This window comes from Lepidochelys kempii, chromosome 3 (genome assembly GCF_965140265.1).
Source record: "Lepidochelys kempii isolate rLepKem1 chromosome 3, rLepKem1.hap2, whole genome shotgun sequence".
NCBI classification, from domain to species: Eukaryota; Metazoa; Chordata; order Testudines; family Cheloniidae; genus Lepidochelys; species Lepidochelys kempii.
Window position 1 is genome coordinate 110,401,473 of NC_133258.1, and position 21,833 is coordinate 110,423,305.

Genomic DNA, 21,833 nt, shown 5'->3' on the forward strand with positions numbered 1-21,833 from the left:
TTTTTAAGCCTTGTGCTGACATGCAAGTTTGCAAGGTGCAAGATTTCATTTTGTGGGGGACAGTTGTGAGATTTGCAGCCTCATCCCATCAAGATGGCTGTACAGTCACTGCAGAGAATGACTTGTAAGGCTAATGCATCTGTTTTAAGGACAAAGTCTATAATTTTATTGTGGGGTGCTATACATTTGTACTGCATGGTGTTTTGCTATTACACTCACAAATCTGCAGTATGGGTTTGGCCAACAAGTGCCAGAGTAGTTATCACATGCATTGTTAAAGTACCCGTCACTATGGCAAACCTATACAAATGGGGTTATTTTCCTCAACAGCTGCAAAGCCCTTTACGTTTCCAGTAATTCTGTTTGTTTCCACTAAGAAAATAACTATAGTCTTGATTATAAATGCAAGTAAAATATGGCTTGATAAACGTTCATATTCAGCTTTTTATGATCCCTGTTGCCAATGAATGTGTTACCTATGAAAAACACATTATTCATTGTTCATAGCTGAGGGCTGGATCATTCTTACCATGGGAGAGGACCTGGGGGGAGGAAATTGCTACAAGGATTCAATGGTTCTCTTCCACTGTTCTATCAAGAGTGGGTTCTGCCCTCCAGCAGGGTAGGTCACAGGACCAGCCCTGAACCTGACGGATGACCAGGGACCTAAGGGAGGCCCCATGCCTCTTCACTGGCTGAATGGGGCTCTCCTGGCTTGTTACCAGCTGCAGTGCCAGGGTTGCCTCCTTGTTACAGCTGCTTCCAGACCCAAGGAGTTGGAAGGGCTCTGTGGAAATGACAATATAGTTCCAAGCTATGTTTAAGTTTTACTGGGACTCACCAAGAGACTGAGAAGGGACAACATGCATTGCCCCAGCTGACCCATTTTCCTTTCTCTCTCCTGATGTGAACCAGATCTACAACATGCTCCCCCTAGAGTATGGAGAACAGTGCCACAAAGGCAGCTAATCATCCCCCTTTTGATTTTGGAGCAGGTCATCCATACGAAAGAGCCCCTAAGTGCACAGAGGTGGGAGGCTGGTATCCGAAATGTCAAGGACAAATCCTACACTCTTTACTCAGATTAAATCCCCATTGTCTAAAGAGTGCAGGATTCGACCTGATGTTAGGAAACCATTGCAGAGCAAAGCTACTTGCTGTGCACCCGCATCCATCATTCTTAAGCTTTCTTTCATTGGTGTTGGAATCAGCTAGAAGATACTATGGCTGGAATAATGATCCACTCCCTACACGCACAGCAGCTGGTAAAGTAACAGTGTAGGCCTGATGTAAGTGGGAAGAGGAAGAATTAAACCCATTTGCCTTTCCTCTAGGCAAACTTCCTCTTTTTGTCACCAGGAATTGCCCCTCCTCTCCCCCCCCCCCGTTAATCTACATGAGTCTGAAAGCTCTCTCTGAGCAAAGACTTTGCATTCACGTTAGCTAGGTTACCAAGGTGATAAAGAAAAAGCCGTTCCCAGGAACCATGGCTCCAGTTCAGCGTTGTCTCCATCAAATCCAAGCTACTGCTGGATTTAAGTACAGTCCCCTTTGTCTCACACATCAGATTAGTTAGATCTATATGTCACTATTTGTCCACTGTACTCATGTCTGGGCTGAAAATACGAATTTAGCTCCCAGCACAATTTAACAGGCGGTACAAACAAACAAACCCCCTCAACTAAAGAAGGAGCAAGAAAGATGTCAGTCTAGTTGCTTTTATGTTGCATCCTTTCCCTGTTTCCTTAGCTGCAGCTTGTTTCTTTTGGTTACAAACTTGTCTTATGTGTGCCCAAAGACCTTATACAGCAATGGCACAGTATCAATAATTGTAATTATTAAGATAATATTATGCAACATGTAGGAAAGGGCCATGTCAATGAGAGTTATTCACAGCTGTGTGTGTTGAACATGTGTGTGCTTGTGTGAGGTGACCTATACAGGAATGGGTCAGGGTTAAGTGGTGGGGGAGGGAATGTATGTATCTTGGTATTGTTAAGTGTCTAGCATTTGGATACCTAAATAAAATAAACTATAACAATGTCCCAAGTAAATAAGGAAAATGTAATTTTAATGGAAATGTTTGTTATTTCTTTTTAGAAACGGGAACTTCATTTAAGCGGCTTGATGGGGCCAAATCCATTCCTCTGCTTTTTTGAAGCATCTGATATAGTGGCAGTGGTCTCAACTTAAACATAGAAATGTGGGGCTGGAAGAGACCTCAAGAGGGCCTTAAGTGCAGCCTCCTGTGCTGAGGCAAGGCCAAATAAACCTAGACTACCCCTACAGATGTTTGTCCAACTGCCATTAAAAATCTCCAACAAGGGGGATTTTACAACCTCCCTTGGAAGCCTATTCTAGAGTTTAAGTACTCTTCTATTAAGAAAGTTTTTCCTAATATGTAAGCTAAACCTCTCTTGCTACAGATTAAGCCCATTATTTCTTGACCTATCTTCAGTGGATACAGAAAACAACTGACCACAGTCCTCTTCAGAACAGCCCTTAACATATTTGAACAGAGTGTTATATAATTTCCCCTTCAGTTGTCTTTCCTCAAGACTAAACCTGCCCAGTATTTAGAAAACCTGACCTGTGAGGAAAAATTTACAAACGTTTTATCATTGTTGATGCTCTCCTCTGGACTTGAATTTGTCCACACCTTTCCTGAAGCGTGGCACCTAGAATTGGACACAGTACTACATCTGAGGCCTCACCAGTGCCAAATAGAGCAGGACAAATTACCTTCCATATCTTAGATACAACACTCCTGGTACTGTACCCCAGAATATTATCCTTTTTCACAACCGCATCACATTGTGGACTCATGTTCAATTTATGATCTACTATAATGCCCAGATCCTTTTCATCAGTACGACCTGGCCAGTCATTCCCCATTTTGTAGTTATGCATCTGATTTTTCCTTCCCAAGAGAAGTAATTTGTGCTTATCTTTATTGAATTTAATCTTGTTGATTTCAGACCAATTCTCCCAAATTGTCAAGGTCGTTTTGAACTTGAATCCTGTCCTCCAAAGTGCTTACATCGTCCCAGGTTAATGTCATCCGCAAATTTTATAGACATACTCTCCACTCCATTATCCAAGTCATTAATGAAAATACTGAATAGTACCAGACCCAGGACCAACCCCCGCTGGCCCCACTAGATACACCTTCCCAGTCTGACAGTGAACCATTCACTGATTACTTTTTGAGTACAGTCTTTCAACCAGTTGTGTACATACCTTACAGTAACTTCATCTAACCCCACTTCCCTGGTTTGCTTATGAGAATGTCACGTGAGACTGTGTCAAAAACCTAACTAAAAATCAAGATATATTGGATCTACTGCTTCCCACCAGTAATCCTCTCAAAGAAGAAAATTAGGTTGGATTATCATGATAAACTGGTTCTTTAAATATCCTATGATGAATTTCATCAGGCCCTGCTGATTTGAATACATCTAACTTACCTAAATATTCTTTAACCTGTTCTTTCCCAATTTAGATTGTGTTCCTTCCCCATTCCTTCCTTAATCATAGAATCATAGAATATCAGGGTTGGAAGGACCCCAGAAGGTCATCTAGTCCAACCCCCTGCTCAAAGCAGGACCAATTCCCAGTTAAATCATCCCAGCCAGGGCTTTGTCAAGCCTGACCTTAAAAACCTCTAAGGAAGGAGATTCTACTACCTCCCTAGGTAACGCATTCCAGTGTTTCACCACCCTCTTAGTGAAAAAGTTTTTCCTAATATCCAATCTAAACCTCCCCCACTGCAACTTGAGACCATTACTCCTCGTTCTGTCATCTGCTACCATTGAGAACAGTCTAGAGCCATCCTCTTTGGAATCCCCTTTCAGGTAGTTGAAAGCAGCTATCAAATCCCCCCTCATTCTTCTCTTCTGCAGGCTAAACAATCCCAGCTCCCTCAGCCTCTCCTCATAACTCATGTGTTCCAGTCCCCTAATCATTTTTGTTGCCCTTCGCTGGACTCTCCAATTTATCCACATCCTTCTTGAAGTGTGGGGCCCAAAACTGGACACAGTCCTCCAGATGAGGCCTCACCAATGTCGAATAGAGGGGAACGATCACGTCCCTCAATCTGCTCGCTATGCCCCTACTTATACATCCCAAAATGCCATTGGCCTTCTTGGCAACAAGGGCACACTGCTGACTCATATCCAGCTTCTCGTCCACTGTCACCTCTAGGTCCTTTTCCGCAGAACTGCTGCCTAGCCATTCGGTCCCTAGTCTGTAGCTGTGCATTGGGTTCTTCCGTCCTAAGTGCAGGACCCTGCACTTATCCTTATTGAACCTCATCAGATTTCTTTTGGCCCAATCCTCCAATTTGTCTAGGTCCTTCTATATCCTATCCCTCCCCTCCAGCGTATCTACCACTCCTTCCAGTTTAGTATCATCCGCAAATTTGCTGGGAGTGCAATCCACACCATCCTCCAGATCATTTATGAAGATATTGAACAAAACTGGCCCCAGGACCGACCCTTTTATTTGATTTTATCTAGAAATGGTCAGAGAGGTTAAGAGCTAAAGAGGATTGAACAGACTATTACATTTCTCAGAGGAGGTTGGTAGGTTTGTTTCTCTGAAGGAAATGCTGATAATTTCTGGTAGCAGTGAGCACAATTCTTAGTTAGTGGAGGATCTGTTTCATATTGGGGTTTGTTTGCCATGACCTCAAGCTTTGAGTACTTATGGCACCTTAGAGACTAACACATTTATTTGAGCATGAGCTTTTAAAGCTGTAGCTCACGAAAGCTCATGCTCAAATAAATTGGTTAGTCTCTAAGGTGCCACAAGTCCTCCTTTTCTTTTTGCGGATACAGACTAACACGGCTGCTACGCTGAAAGCTTTGAGTGTGATGGGATCAAATTCCAGCAGGAACAACAGGTAAAGCACTCTGGTCTTAATTAAAGTAGCTTTTCTTTGCTTCTTTTAGTAGACGGCATAGTCCCAGAGAAGGTCTTTGTGTTGTAATCTGCATTGTAATCATCTGCCTATAGGCCTTTACCTAACAAAGTTAGTTGTTGAACTATGGTGATCTGTTGGTGTAAAGAGAAGGCCAAGGGACAAGCAGTTGTCCTGTCCTAGTAGCTCATCAGCCCTTTGGTTGTGTAGGTGGGTGATGGTTTTCCTAAGGCATGCTGGAAACTTAAGCTTTAAAAATTTTGTGGGCAGACAGACTTTGGTGGTTCATTCCCTTAGTGCAGGGGTGGGCAAACTTTTTGGCCTGAGGGCTGCATCGGGTTTCTCAAATTGCCTGGAGGGCCGGTTAGGGAAGGCTGTGCCTCCCCAAACAGCCAGGCATGGCCCAGCCCCTGCCCCCTATCTGACCCCCCCACTTCTCACCCCGATGGCTCCCCTGGGACTCCTGACCCATCTGACCCCCCTACTTCTCACCCCAATGGCCCCCCAGGGACCCCTGCCCCATCCAACCACCCGTTCTCCCTGACCACCCCCACCACCCCATTCAACCCTGCCCCATCCAACCCCCCAGTCCCTGTCCCCTGACCGCTCCATCGAACCCCTCCTCTCCTTCATGACTGCCCCCCCCCCCGGGACCGCTGCCCCCATTCAACCCTGTTCCCCACCCTCTGACCACTCCAACCCCTATCCACACCCCAACCTCCTCTGCCCCTAATCCCCCGCTGCTCCCTGTCCCCGCACTGTCTGGAGCAGCAGCAGCGCGGCTGCACCAGGACAGGCAGCCACGCAGCACAGAGCACCGGGTCAGGCCGGGCTCTGCAGCCCTGCTGCCCAGAGTATTGCGCCTCACGGCAGTGTGGCTGCAGGGGAGGGGAGACAGCCTCCCAGGCCAGGAGCTCAGGGGCCAGGCAGGATGGTCCCACAGGCCACGTGTAGTTTGTCCACCTCTGTCCTAGTGGAATGAAGGGAAGACAGTTTCACAGGGCTGAGATGGTGGTTGGACGACGAGATCAGGACACTTTGTGAGAGTTCCAATATCCACTCCTGAGCGGACAATAAGGTCCTGTTGTGTGAGTAGGTACAGAAATAGTTTCTGTGAAAGCCATTGTTTCCATGCAGGTTTAAAGCTGATGTCCTGGGTCCTCTCCATGTGCAAGTTGAGGTAACCAAGAACATGATACCATAAGCAGACCCTCCCCACACATACTTAGACCCAGAGCCTCCTATAAGGAAGAAAAACAGTAACAGACTTGATGAATCCAGTCGGGGCCCTCACTTAGCAGATCTAACTTAGAGGAGATGCACTAAGCATGAATATAGAAAATTCTGAAGTACATAGGCCATTCTGCAATTCATGCAAAGGAAATTCCACCCTAAAACATACATTTCAAAAATAGGTTATATTTATCAAAATATAAATCAGAGACTGGGACTTGAACAAAGCTGTGAGTCTAAATGATTACTTAATACTCAATTAATACTTAATTACTTAGCTGCCTCTCCAAGTCTTCAGATGATGATATTGTTGACGCTATGTAACAAGCTGGAAATATAAAGTGCTTAGATTGAAATTCAAAATTTGCTTCTGCAGTAAACAGAGAGACAGGCAAAGAGGAGACGTTATAGTCACAAAAAATGTATAGTGGGGTAACAATGGGTTAAACTTTTCTTTAAAAAAAGTTTCCACTCATCTACACTCCTTAGTTCCAATAAACTAGTTTTACAGTAGCTATTTAATAGATTGTGACTCATCTGCCCTAATGCCATTGACCAAACACACTCATTCTTTGTAAGAGATTAAGCAAGCTGGGGGGGTGAGTGAGGAGTGATTTCTTTGGGTTCCTTTTTCCTAGTGTGGGATTCCCATGGTCATGTACCATAAATGAGGGCTATTCTTGTAAACATCTTACATGTCCCAGACAACCAAAAAAGGAAGAAAAACACAGTGTACTGACACAGATGCTTTGCAGAGCAGTGTGTCAGCATGTATAAAACTAAAGAAGCTCTTGTATTTCAAGCAACAAGCGTTCTGATTAAAATTCAGAAATAGAATATTCTAGTTAATCATATTTTTCAGACTCTTCTGTTCACGTCCTTACCACAATTTAAGGGAATGTAAATTTTGAGCTCAAACTTTATCATATTGTTCAGTCCACCCAAAAAGTTTCTCCTCTAGTTTATCACAACATTTGTATTGGAGAAAATAACAGTGTACTTTCTCTAAAAAACAGCTGTATGGAGTGAAAGCCCAATTAAGGAAAATTTTTGTACATTTGCAGACAAAACAATGATCCTGGAAGAAATAATGCAGACACAGGGAGCATTAACTTGGTGCGAGTTGTTCTGAAGGGCATAAGGAAAGTGTTGGAAAGGAGTATGTGTGAACTGCCCCATGCAGATCCTGCAGGTGTGCTCTAAAAGGTACCTAGTTCACATTAACGTAGTCCACAAGATGAGGTACCTTTTAGACCATGCCAGAAGGGTCTATACAGGCCAGTTAGAGCACAACAACATGTTAGCGTGCGTTACAAATCACACCCTTCTGGCGCACTGTGCAGAGAAGCCCACCATTTCAGCAAAGAAGTGAATGGGGAAAGAGAAAAACACACAGACACCAAATGAGTATAAAATGATGGGTAGCTTATTTTCTTTTTAAATTCTATAACAAAGGAACCCACATTCTTACAGCAAAGCAGTAAAGTAGTCATGGCTTCAAGAATTTTTTAAAATGTGTACAACTGATTCAGCTTTTTACTGTTATTTCAAGACCAATATACATATAAAAGGCATAATTTATCAAGATAACACTGCAGTAAGTGAACACGAAATCTAACTTGCAATGAAACTTCTGTTGTGTTACATAATCTACACGAATACCTAAAAAGGGCATTATGAATACCCAACTGGTTAGTAAAGAGTTTAAGTGTTAACAATAAGAGGTGCAATCCTTGAGAGTTAAATGCTGAGAACCCTAGAGCCCTTTCTATGAGGGTATTCATTCTCAATAAAGCTTTGTAGAGTAAAAAACTGAGAAGCAAAATACTCTGTTCAGTTTCTCTGATTCCACTTTCCCTTCCCCCAAAGTGAAGCTTTACTCGGAGTGAAGCTTTACTCGGAGTGAAATCCTGGCGCCATTGAAGACGGTGGCAAAACTCCTGTTAACTGGGGCCAAGATTTTACCCTCAAAAGTCCAGCTCAAATGTCCTTTGGAAATAAAATCCATTGTTTTGTATCGTGTGCAAAGTGCAATATCTCTCCAGTGCTATCAGAAAACATGCTGATAAGGACATAGCCACAGAATCAAATGAAAACAATTAAAACCCTTACTAATTCTAGCAATCCTAACAGAAGAAGGGTGTTTGATATCTACAGGAATTTATGACAACTGATTTAAATAAATCAACTGATTTAATACAGATGCTATTACTAAGACGTGTCCCTTCTGATTTCACTGCGTCAAATCAAAGTTGTTTCACTCAAGTTCTTCAGTTTCTTCTGTGAAAAGGTCTGCCAGATCAGCCACTGTCAACACTGAGGCTTCTGACTGTTTCATGGAAGAGCTGGTGTGGCTGTAGGGAAAATTTGCACATGAGAGTTAGAGAACAGACTCTGCACAATAAAGAAAGAACATGCAGTTGTAGATTGTCTAAAATTTATACTACAGTGAACATCACAAAGGAAGATGACAAGGAAGGGTATGTATACAGTGTAGTTGTAGCTGTGTTGGTCCCAAGATATTTGAGACACAAGATGGGGGAGGTATTATCTTTTACTGGACCAACTTCTATTGGTGAGAGAGAAGCTTTCGAACCACACAGAGCTCTCCTTCAGGTCTGGGAAAAGTACTCTGAACATCACATCTAAACGCAAGGTGGAACAGATTGTTCAGCATAAGTAGTTAGTACATATTTTAAAGGACCATTTTAGGCAGAGTGGCCTATTAACTGCTCTGCAGTGATAGGACAAAAAGAGGGAGTTAGTAGGTTACAGACCACAATGATGCCTGCGTCAAATATTTACAAAACAATGGACAGCCCTCAGATATCCATCCCAAATACGCGGACAAACTTATCCATTTCATCCTCTCCCGTAACAATTTTACATTCAACAACAAACACTTTGTCCAAACCATGGGAATAGCTATATGCCAACCTCTTCATGGGCCACCTTGAAGAAGACAAATGCACCACAAAACCAATGATATACCTCAAACACACTGATGATAGTTTCTTCCTCTGGACAGATGGCTTAAACTCCCCTCATAGACTTCCACCACAATTTCAACAACCAATCCCAATCCATTAAACTCCACAATCAGTTTCAACAATGGATCCCTACAGATAACCATATACAAGAAAGAGGAGATCACGCCTACTTTCAAAATTCCAGTATCCACCCCAAACACACCAACAAATCTGTTATCTACAGCCAGGCACTCAGATACCACAGAATAGGCTCCCAGAAGAAGGTCTGGGATATATATCTTAATACTCAGAACTGCCTTCACCAAAAAAGGACACTCCACCAGAGTAGCAGACCATCATGGAACGGGCCACACAAATACCCTGAGACCCTGCTTCAATACAGAAATAAACCTCCCTCCGGCTGCATGCCCCTAGGTGTCACAGACCACCCTACACTGGAACCCATATGGGGTATCAAACAACTACAACCTATACTCAATGGGGACCCAATCCTAAAAGAAATCTTTCCTGAACCCTCACTTCTGGCCTTCATACAACCCCCCAACCTCTCCAAGCTCATCATCAGAAGCAAGCTTCCCACAGATCAGGACACACCAACTGCCAGACAACAGATGCAAAACCTGCAGACATATCTCCACTGCTGTAATGATCAACACATTTCAAGATCCATGGATCTTACACGTGCCTATCACAACATGTGGTATACCCAGTGCTGTCCCTAGAGATTATGGTGCCCTACGCACCCCCCCTGTGGTGGAACCAGCCCTGGGCCTCCGAGGGGGAGAGGGGTCCCAGGCCTCTGCACAGGAGGGGGTGGGGCTGCACCCAAGGGCTTTGGGAGGCAGGAGCAGCCCGTGCAGGAAGGCAGCAGGGGTCGGGCCCACCCCCACACTCATGGGGTGGTGGGAAGTGGAGCAATCTGGCCCCAGCCTGCTCCGCTCTGCTCCCAGGCTTGGGGGAAGGGGAGAAACCACCCCCGTAGCACTCACCGGCAGAGCAGCTGGGAGCTGGCATAGCATAGCGGGCTGGGGCCGGGTCATTCCACTTCCCGCCACCCGTTGAGTGCCTGACCCTGACCCCTGCTGCAGTCCCCCAGGATGCATAGCTCAGGGGACGGGATATGGGTGGGGGAAGGGGTGGAGCGGGGGCAGTAGCAGCTTTCCTGGGCCCTGCTGTGCACAGCCCATGAGGGACTGGCTCAGCTGCCTGGGGAGGATTGGGCTGGCCACAGCACACAGCTGCATAGAGCACCATGAAATTTGGGGCAATTTGGTGCCCCAAATTTCCTAGTGCCCTACGCAGCTGTGTAGTTTGTGTGTGGGTAGGGATGGCCCTGGGTATACCTCATCCAGTCCACTAAACGCTCCAATAGCAACCATGTGGGTGAAACCAGACAATCACTAGACTCTCAAATTAACTCACACAGGAAAACGATAAAAAACAAAAACACCCTATCATAGAATCATAGAATATCAGGGTTGGAAGGACCCCAGAAGGTCATCTAGTCCAACCCCCTGCTCAAAGCAGGACCAATCCCCAACTAAATCATCCCAGCCAGGGCTTTGTCAAGCCTGACCTTAAAAACTTCTAAGGAAGGAGATTCCACCACCTCCCTAGGTAGCGCATTCCAGTGCTTCACCACCCTCCTAGTGAAAAACTTTTTCACAACATCCAACCTAAACCTCCCCCACTGCAACTTGAGACCATTACTCCTCGTTCTGTCTTCTGCTACCACTGAGAACAGTCTAGATCCATCCTCTTTGGAACCCCCTTTCAGGTAGTTGAAAGCAGCTATCAAATCCCCCCTCATTATTCTCTTCCACAGACTAAACAATCCCAGTTCCCTCAGCCTCTCATAACTCATGTATTCCAGTCCCCTAATCATTTTTGTTGCCCCCCGCTAGATGTTTTCCAATTTTTCCACATCCTTCTTGTAGTGTGGGGCCCAAAACTGGACACAGTCCTCCAGATGAGCCCTGTCGAATAGAGGGGAACGATCACATCCCTCGATCTGCTGGCAATGTCCCTACTTATACAGCCCAAAATGCCATTGGCCTTCTTGGCAACAAGGACACACTGTTGACTCATATCCAGCTTCTCGTCCACTGTAACCCCTAGGTCCTTTTCTGCAGAACGGCTGCCTAGCCATTTGGTCCCTAGTCTGTGGCAGTGCATGGGATTCTTCTGTCCTAAGTGCCGGACTCTGCACTTGTCCTTGTTGAACCTCATCAGATTTCTTTTGGCCCAATCCTCTAATTTGTCTAGGGCCCTCTGTATCCTATCCCTACCCCCCAGCATATCTACCTCTCCTCCCAGTTTAGTGTCATCTGCAAACTTGCTGAGGGTGCAATCCACACCGTCCTCCAGATTATTAATGAAGATATTGAAGAAAACTGGCCTGAGGACTGACCCTTGGGGCACTCCACTTGATACCTCATCCACAGAGCCAGTTATCTTGTCATAGAAGGCAATTAGATTATTTAGGCATGACTTGCCCTTGGTGAATCCATGCTGACTGTTCCTGATCACTTTCCTCTCCTCTAAGTGCTTCAGAATAGATTCCTTGAGGACTTGCTCCATGATTTTTCCAGGGACTGAGGTGAGGCTGACTGACCTGTAGTTCCCAGGATCCTCCTCCTTCCTGTTTTTAAAGATGGGCATAACAGTAGCCTTTTTCCAGTCATCCGGGACCTCCCCCGATCGCCATGAGTTTTCAAAGATAATGGCCAATGGCTCTGCAATCACATCCGCCAACTGCTTTAGCACTCTCGGATGCAGCGCATCCGGCCCCATGGACTTGTGCTCGTCCAGCTTTTCTAAATAGTTCCGAACCACTTCTTTCTCCACAGAGGGCTGGTCACCTCCTCCCCATGCTGTGCTGCCCAGTGCAGTAGTCTGGGAGCTGACCTTGTTCGTGAAGACAGAGGCAAAAAAAGCATTGGGTAAATTAGCTTTTTCCACATCTGCTGTCACTAGGTTGCCTCCCTCATTCAGTAAGGGGCCCACACTTTCTTTGACTTTCTTCTTGTTGCTAACATACCTGAAGAAACCCTTCTTGTTACTCGTAACATCTCTTGCTAGCTGCAACTCCAGGTGTGATTTGGCCTTCCCGATTTCACTCCTGCATGCCCGAGCAATATTTTTATACTCTTCCCTGGTCATTTGTCCAATCTTCCACTTCTTGTAAGCTTCTTTTTTGTGTTTAAGATCAGCAAGGATTTCACTGTTAAGCCAAGCTGGTCGCCTGCCATATTTACTTTTCTTTCTACATATCGGGATGGTTTGTTCCTGTAACCTCAATAAGGATTCTTTAAAATACAGCCAGCTCTCCTGGACTCCTTTCCCCCTCATGTTATTCTCCCAGGGGATCCTGCCCATCAGTTCCCTGAGGGAATCAAAGTCTGCTTTTCTGAAGTCCAGGGTCCGTATTTTGCTGCTCTCCTTGTGTCAGGATCCTGAACTTGACTATCTCATGGTCACTGCCTCCCAGATTCCCATCCACTTTTGCTTCCCCTACTAATTCTTCCCTGTTTGTGAGCAGGTCAAGAAGAGCTCTGCCCCTAGTTGGTTCCTCCAGCACTTGCACCAGGAAATTGTCCCCTACCCTTTCCAAAAACTTCCCGTATTGTCCGTGCACCACTGTATTGCTCTCCCAGCAGATATCAGGGTGATTAAAGTCTCCCATGAGAACCATTTGGTGAATGCTTTTCACAAAGTGATCACTATATCTGACTCATCAATCCTCCTCCTCAAAGAAAACCTGCACAACACTTTCAAAAGATTAACCTGGGAGCAGGGGTGGCAGGTTTGTAGAAATGTTGGTGGTGCTGGGTGCAGGCCGCCGGCTGGGTCAGGGATGCAGGAGGGGGTGAGGGATGCAGGCTCTGGGACGGAGTTTGGGTGTAGGCTCTGGGCTGGGGCAAGGGGTGGGGGGTGCAGGCTCTGGGAGGGAGTATGCAGGGCTGGGGTGCAGGCTCTGGGAGGGAGTTTTGGGGGTAGGATAGGGTGTGTGGGAAAGGGGTGGGGGTGAAGGCTCTGGGAGGGAGTTTGGGTGCAGGCTGGGGCAGGGGGTGGGTGTGCATGAGGGGGTGAGGGGCTTGGGGTGTGGCTGGGGATGAGGAGTTTGGGGTGTGGGGGGCTCAGGGCTAGGGCAGAGGGTTGGAGTGTGGGGTGAGGGCTGGAGATGAGGGGTTCATGATGCAGGAGGGGGCTCAGGGCTGGGGCAGAGGGTTAGGGTGCGGGGGGATGGAGGGTTTGGGGTGTGGGAAGGGCTCAAGGCTAGGGCAGAGGGAAGGAGTGTGTGGGGAGTGAGGGCTCTGTCTGAGGCTGGGGATGAGGGGTTTGGGGTGTTGGAGAGGCTCAGGGCTAGGGCAGAGGGTTGGGGTGCAGGGAGTGGGTGGGCTCTGGCTGGGGGTGCAGGTTCTGAGGTGGGGCAGGGCTGGGGATGAGTTTGGGGTGCAGGCAGGTGCCCTGGAGCTGCGGCCAGAGAGGAGGACTGCCCCCAAGCCCTCTTCCCACTGGCAGCAGTGAGCTCTGGGGGAGGGGCCCCCTCTCCCTCCCCCTCCCTCCCCGTCTCTCCGCCCCCGGCAGCATACTCATTTCACACCACTGTCACTGCACATGCTCCTAGGGCCCCTCTCAGGTCCAATAAGCCCCCTCACCTCCCTTGTGGTGGGTGCTCTGGGCAGGGGGGAAAGGGGGGCTGCCGCCATCACATGTGCACCTCCTCTCCTGCTGTAGCCTCACTGGGGGTGAGGGATGGGGCTGCTCCTTGCCCAGCGGGGGGCAGGAGTGGTGACGGGGGGGAGGGGGAAGGCTGTGCTGGAGGAGGGTCCCGCTGGAAAAGAGAAGGGTCCGAGGCGGAAGGGGAGGGTAAGGGCAGCCTGCCCTGGCACTAGTGGGGCGGGGGGCACTAGGACCCTGTGGCGGCAGTTGATGCCGGGAGCCAGGAGAACAGAGGCAGGGTGGAGCTGCAGGGACACACTGGGGGGCCAGGGAGGTGCGCAGGGGCAGCAAGTGGAGGCTGGGGGACACTTGGGGGAGGTGCAGGGGGTGGCAGGTGTGGCCGAGGGAGAGACCCGGCCCCGAACATTGGTGGAGCTGGGCCCCCGGGCCCTGACTATTGCTGGAGCCCGGCCACCAGGGGCCCATACAACTCGCCGCCCCTGCCTGGGAGTTTAAATTCATAACTCTCACTCCATGATTTTTCATGTCTAGGAACAGAGACACTGGATTTACGGCTTATTACAACAATCTGTAACCCACTAACTCCCTCTTTTTGTCCTAGGACTGCAGAGTTGTTAATGGGCCACTCCACCTTGAATGGTTCCTTAGAATTTGTGCTAAACAATCTGCGTCACCTTGCATTTAGCTGTGACACTTGTCCCAGAATACCTTCCAGAAGGACCAGAAGAGGAGCTCTGTGAGGCTCATTAGCTTGCATCTCTCACCAGCAGAAGTTGATCCAATGAAACATATTACCTCACCCATCTTGTCTCTTTAAGGAAGGGTATGGTTATTACCATGCTCAACCAAAGCAGTATGAACCATCCTGTTCATTATGTGGAGACTATCTTACAGAAGATTTAGTTGGGGACTGGTCCTGCTTTGAGCAGGGGGTTGGACTAGATGACCTCCTGAGGTCCCTTCCAACCCTGATATTCTATGATTCTATGAATCGCATGAGGTCTTCTCACTAGGCAATTTTAAAGACAAAGCAATTAAAGTAGTTTGATCAGGTATTTTGTTGTTCATATTATTCACTACAACTCAGATTAAGAGCACAAGAATTGCCATACTGGATCAGACCCAAATTCCATCTAGTCCAGGACCCTGTCTGACAGTGACCAGTAACCACATGCTTCAGAAGAAGGTGGAATAATCTGTCCCTAGCATGAGATCCTGATCTCTAATAGTAAGAGACTGATGTAAACCCTGCTTTGTACATCCTCCCAAACTACCACAAGTAATAAAAAGACTGGAATCTGAACTCATCTGGTGATTTTGTTGTTTGGGCAAGCAGCATAATACAGTAGTTTTGCTCCTCTGCAGCTATATTGGATCTGCAGTTCTTCTAGTCACATAAGCTTGGTTCTGTGAACTAAATGGAGGGAACTGTGCAGTTAAAGGGTTTATTTTTTCATAACTTTTGACTATCACTATGCTGTACGACTAGAAATTCTCACCTTGTATTTGTTTGCAGGGGTAAGGGTATGAGGGGTAGGGCATCATCCTTATCTTTGTAAGTATCAGTTTTCCACATCTGTACCATTCTAATGTTTTCGCATGTAAAAATTCAAATAATTTGTCCAATGGTTAAACAACATGATTAACAGCAAACATTTGGGAAGGAATATTAAATCTCATGCTTCAGGGTTTACATCAGTCTCTTACCATTAGAGATAATTAAAATGCCTGGCTAGTAAGGGTTTTTTCCCCCCCCCCAAAAAAAGAAGAGTCTAGTGTATACCAGAAATGTAACATCCACATCACATCGGTTTGTTATCTAGCCAATACAAGATTTGTCCAAATGCCAGCTTTTAAAGCATAACCTGGTACACATTTGTACCATTCTAATCTTTTTGCATGTAAAAATTCAAATAATTGTCCAATGCTTAAACAACATTATTAATAGCAAAACCCCATACACCTTAGGTCTAGTTCACCATTGCATTAGTCCAGTTTTATGATAGTGTAATTTCACTGATTTTTGTGCAATTACACTAGTGTAAAACTGGAGTACTGCAGACATGAATCTGGTCTCACATTTATGGTTATTCAGCACACATATACCTGACTGGTTCATGTCCTTCCAGACATCTGGTCTCTTAATTAAAATGTCTGGCCAGTAACTGCACTTATTTACATTGTGTTTCTGTTTCAAATTACTGAATACCAAATCCAGGTTAAAGTGTCAATTTTTTCAAGCTTTGCTGAAAACATTTTGGGACTTTAGTCAAAACCTCACAACTATAGTGAATACAGCATAACCACCTCTTAAACAAACAGAGTGAATGCAGGGTGTATGTATGAATATGACTTTCATTTCAGTGCAGTAATGCTTTTTAGCTCCCCCCCCCGCCCAAAAAAAAAAAAGTACCTTCTCTCTACAGTTTTCAGCATCATCTGCATTCTCTCTTCTATTGTTGCTTTTATCAGGAACCTGTGAACAATGGTGGGCCTGCATGTGTTAAAAAAATAAAATTGAGCACTGGTATATTGTCATAGGACTGGCAAGAAGTTTAGGCCCAAATTTTCACCTCCCTACAAATTATTTTAACCTTGTTGAAAGTGTCCTCTGGATTTTAAAGGCCCAATCCTGTAAGGTGCTGAGCAACCTCTACTGAGAGTAAAGGGTGTTCAGCACCTCCCACCACTCAAATAGCTACTTTGCAAGATCAGGCCCTCAATGATCATCAAAATAATTAAATAAAACCCTAATAGACATTGGATAAAATTCTGCTCTCACTTTTACTAGTAACAATAAAAAGGGTTCATTATGTGCACACCCTGCTTAGGGAGCTCAGAGACATGACTCCTTCTGTAACTCCCAGGGCCAGATTAACTCATCACTTGGTCCCAATCAAACATATACTTCTGGGCCCCTACCCTGTTGGAGAAGTAGTTTCTTTACCCAGTGCCCTCCTTGGAAACGGCAAACGAGCCTCAGCTGTGTGGGAGGAATATCTCTGCCCACTCATCCACTGATGTGGGGATGCACATGAACTGAAAGAACTTCATTCACTTGATTCAGAGTAGCAGCTGTGTTAGTCTGTATCCACAAAAAGAAAAGGAGTGATTGGTAGGATTGCCAACCCTCCAGGTTTGACCTGGAGTCTCCAGGAATTAAAAATTAATCTTTAATTAAAGATTATGTCATGTGATGAAATCTCCAGAAATACATCCGACCAAAACTGGCAACCCAAGTGATTGATGTTGTGATCTGGCACAAAGTGGTACAACATCATGTGAAGTTCTTTCAGTTCGCATGCAAATCTGCATCAGCAAATATATATATATATATATATATATATATATATATATATATATATATATATATATATATATATATATATATATATATATAAAATAAAATAAAATAAAATAAAAATAAATAAATAAAATAAAGTGGGGGCCCTGGCCCAGGGACATGCCCAGTTTACCTATGCATTAATCCAGCCCAGGTAACTCCTCAGCACACAGGGGGACCACTCCTGCAGCTACACCCCTTCAGGGAATGTGGCCTGCTCCTCCTTGTATGTTGGGCCTGCTCCATAGACTAGCATGGTATGTGGATGGGAGAAAAGTCCTGCCTTCTCCCGGCCCACTTTGGGGTGATGTACACATGGAATGGGGACATGGAGGAAGCATCTCCTGAACTTCCTTGAGTAAAGGGATTGTGACAGGCTCCTCGCATGTTGTCTTGAAGAGCCCCCTTTATGAGGGCCAGTAATGAACTCAGTCCATTGTTTGTATAGGACCTACAATGTTGCTTTTGAGCCCGTCCAAGAAAGTGAGCTCCAGGTAATGACTAATTAAACATCATTTTCAGAGCTGTGCTGACATCGCTAATGCAGAAGACAAGCAAATATTTTGTTCGGTTTCTTATGTGCCATATAAAAAAGGGTAAAAAAATCTGATTGGCAAATGGAGAACAACAAAGCTAAAGGAAAAGAAAAAGAATTTTCAAGGTCCTGAGTGGGTGAAACAGAGCAGAGTAAAAATCAAAAGTTAATATCTATGAAAATAGCTGTACATCCTTCTGACAATACATTTTTTTTCAGATTAGGAATTTATATTAGAAAATGAAAAGCGCTAAACACTACTCAGAACCTGATTCAAAGTCCATTTAAGTAATGGGATTCTTTCAAGCCCTAAAGTAAAATGTACTAGAAAAAGCCAATAGAACTACTCATGTGGGTGAAAGGGAAGCATAAGCACATGCCTATGCAGGGTAGGGGTCTAAATCTGGAATAACTCCAGATATATGCTGGTGAAACAACATAATTTGGCCCTTACTACACATTTAACTTATACATTGTTCTCTTCTTGACTCAAGGCTCCTTACAGTTTTATTTTCATTATCGTTTTATTAAAGTGTACAACACAACATATTGTTGCTGCTGGTGCTGCCTCATTTTCTGCCATGCCTTGACATGTCAGTACCAGCACCATGTGAAATTACAGTGCAGGCTGTTGCTATTCATCTGATCTTCATCCCCACAGCTGAGTCAAAATATTTAGCACCACACCCAAATATCCATTTACTCATGCATTCACTCTCACACATGACGACTCCTGCAACTCCCTCCGCCCCAAACAAAAACATACATTATCTTTATTCCAGAACACATTCGGTCCAGCTATGTTTCTATTTAGTGTATGGCTTTTTTGGTTTTACTAGTAATTTTTGAAATCTAAGTAGGTGAGCTTTTAAGGGGTGTGGTTCAATGGCTTGCAACACCAAAATAGCAATACTAAAAGTTGTGCAGATTCATGGATCATCTATGCTTGAGATATTTAGATACTAATATAAAAGAAAAGTGTCAATTTAAAACCTAGCCAATTTCAAAAATTAGATATTAAACCTGGCCCTTTTGTCCCTCTGCCAGTCTGTAGTTTTACAGTTAAATTTTCCTATTTTTAAAACTATTTCTCTTTCCCCGACATTGTGTGAGATCCCCACACAAACAATGAAAACTGACTATATAGTGGAAATTGCATTTCATAGTGCTTTGTGTATTGTCAGTTTCACAAACTAAACAGACATCCATTTTTCCAGTTATAGTTAAACAAAAAAGTTTAGAGGAATCTTAAGTGGTTTCAATTAGTAATGGCTACTGCAGAAAAATCTGAGAGAGATACTTCTCATAATAACAGGAAGTAGCATTTTATGAAAGTAGTAATTTTTATTTTCTAAGTTGACAGTGTCCCTTTAAGGAATGACTGTATTGTTGTACAGGTGTCATAGGTTGCTTACACAAGTGAAAGTGCTAAACCCTCTCTCCTATAGTTTTAATGGTTACAGAATATAAGCAATGATCATCAATGTAAAGCTTAACATCAGTAGGTATCTTTTAACCTAATAAAAAACACATGACCAATAAAGATTTGGGCTAGACTGTCTCCTTCCGCAGGAGACAGAGTCTACTGGAAACTTCAGTAGTTCATAAGATGTTTTGTTTTTTAACTGCATGGTGTATTCCATGAGTAGAGAGTGTGAAAACCTCACAATGCTCATTTCAGGAGACCCAGGTGGTGGGCCAACTCTTCCTCTATGCTCCAAATAGAGCAGGGGTGAGGAAACTACGGCCCACCAGCCATTTTAATCCGGCCCTTGAGCTCCAGCTGGGGAGTGGAATCTGGGGCTTGCCCTGCTCTGGCTCTCCACGCGGCTCCCGGAAAGCAGTGGCATGGCCTCCCTCCGGCTCCTACGTGTATGGGCAGCCAGGGTGCTCCGCTCTGCACGCTGCCCCCGCCTCAAGCGCTGCCCCCACAGCTCCCATTGGCTGGGAACTGCAGCCAATAGGAGCTGCAGGAATGGTGCCTGCAGACTGGGCAGCATGCAGCAGAGCTGCCTGGCCGCACCTCTGCATAAGAGCCGGAAAAGGGACATGCTGCTGCTTCCGGAAGCCACTTGAGGTAAGCCCCGCCCAGAGCCTGCATCCGTGAGCCACTCCCCTGCACCCCAACCCTCTGCCCCAGCCCTGATCCCACTCCCACCCTCCAAGCCCCTCGGTCCCAGCCCAGAGCACCCTTCTACACCTCAAACTCCTCATCCCCAGCCCCATCCCAGAGCCTGCACCCCCAGCCAGAGCCTCCTCCTGCACCCTGAACTCCTCATTTCTGGCCCCACCCTGGAGCCCTCACCCCCTCCCACACCGCAACCCCAATTTTGTGAGTATTTATGGCCCGCCATACAATTTCTATTCCCAGATATGACCCACTCCTGAAATACACCTACCACTTAGCCTGACCACCTAGCTTCCTCAGGAGCCAGACCTACCCCCAAACATATACTTTATCTCCCTCCCCAAAAGGGGGGGGTAAGCAGGTATGGAAGGGTAGCTCACAGCAGCATTTCCAAAGCTGATTTCCACTCAGAAATCCAACAGCACCCTCGGGAGCATTTTGCTGGGAATGACTGCGCCTCATTTCCATTCATCTACCTCTGACTCTTGGTTCACTTCCTTTGGACCTGTAGAATCCAGGCCCTGCACTGTTTGAGAGCGTGCTTTCACAGCTCCCAGGGAAGATGAAGCTTACAACTGAGTCAGTGGTAATCTCTCCCAAATCTTAAATGTGCTTCACCCACTTTTTACTGAGTTAGGCTCAATTGTGGCTATCTAAATAAAGGGGAGAATTGTGCCTTTTATGTTTTCCAGCCCAACCCACCCATTTCCCAGGAAAACATGCAGAAGGGCCACACCCTGGCAGAGTGGCTTGTTTTTATTAGTGTAAATATACAGTTAAATGATTAAGATCACTAATTAGAAAAAAAGAGAATCTTTAAGAAGTTTGCGTTAAAACACAACAGCAAAACTGAATAGAAGAGAAGCCTACAAGGAAAAAAATATTGCTATGCTTCTTTTTTTCCACATGTAAGGCAAGTGGTTCTTGAGACCAAAGCAGTTAAAAAGCTAGTAAGATATTGATCTCTTCTGAATTATCTGCCATTCAGATAAAATAGAAAAATATCATTAACCTAAGCTGCCACTACAAAATCAAAGAGAGTTTGTAATGATAGTGGCTAGAGCTTGAGATATGGAGTCAAGACAATAGATTCTAGTCCTGGATCTGACTATGTGGTCTTAGGTAAGTCACGCAGGGCAAAGTTTTCGTAGGTTCCTAAGACACTTAGCCACTTAAGTCCCAATGACTTTCAATGGGACTTAGTGCTTAAGTCACTTTTGAAAATGGAACGCAAGAGCTTAAGTCACTTAAGTATTTAGGTTCTATTTGAAGATTTAATCCATAACCATTTTGTTTCTCAGTTTATCCATCTGTAAAGTGGGGATACCTATCATACTTCAGCTTAAAGATTCTCAGAAGGAGTTTGCCACATACGAGCATAGTATTATTTTAGACTGACAAGGCAACAGAACAGCAATTTTAAGCAACGTTTATTTTAATTCTTACTTTGTTTGTCCAATACGATGCACTCTGCCAATGGCCTGAAGTTCATGTGCAGGATTCAAAATGGGTTCCACTAGCAGAACATGAGTTGCCTCGATTATGTTTAATCCATTGGAACCAGTATGAAGGGGTAGCAACAAAATATTGATCTTGGGATCATATTTAAATGCCGAGAGGTTCTCCTAGAAGATAAACACCATGTTAGCATTTCAGTGGGAGTTGTTCCTGAATAAGGACTGTAGGGTAGGTACGACAATCAGGATCCAGACACCCCAAGGTAAAGAATAAGAAATTGAATCGACTAATTGTATTCAATATTATTGTACTACAAAAGTGCATCGAGTAAGGTCTGTTAGGAAAGCTGGTGACTTTCTGGTCATTAATATTACTAAGTGATCTATGTACATTTAGTGTGTAAAGAGTTAGGTATGTATACTGGGAATATGTTCCTAAAACATGGTCGGGGGGAGGGGAAGGTAGACTAAGTAATCTCAGTAGAGTAGATAAATAGGTTTGTCCCAGAGAAAGGAATGTAGATTTGCCAGTCTGCCGGA

At 45.1% G+C, this 21,833-nt stretch overlaps 1 protein-coding gene across 11 annotated transcripts in view; it reads right to left on the minus strand.

Annotated features, from left to right (window-relative positions):
- Positions 1 to 7,558: 7,558 nt before the first annotated feature.
- The window catches only part of SHPRH (SNF2 histone linker PHD RING helicase), a 141,002-nt gene continuing 126,727 nt past the window's right edge, over positions 7,559 to 21,833 (minus strand). For 9 of the 11 annotated variants that reach the window (XM_073337542.1, XM_073337547.1, XM_073337541.1 and 6 more), the window contains 3 exons: positions 21,283 to 21,461; positions 16,244 to 16,324; positions 7,559 to 8,508 (listed from right to left, as the gene is read on the minus strand). In XM_073337542.1, the coding sequence (XP_073193643.1) occupies positions 8,412 to 8,508; positions 16,244 to 16,324; positions 21,283 to 21,461 (357 nt within the window). In that variant the 3' untranslated portion in view covers positions 7,559 to 8,411. Of the gene's footprint in view, positions 8,509 to 14,510; positions 15,417 to 16,243; positions 16,325 to 21,282; positions 21,462 to 21,833 lie in introns of those variants that run through there. The other 2 variants (XM_073337549.1, XM_073337550.1) reach the window with 2 other exon arrangements.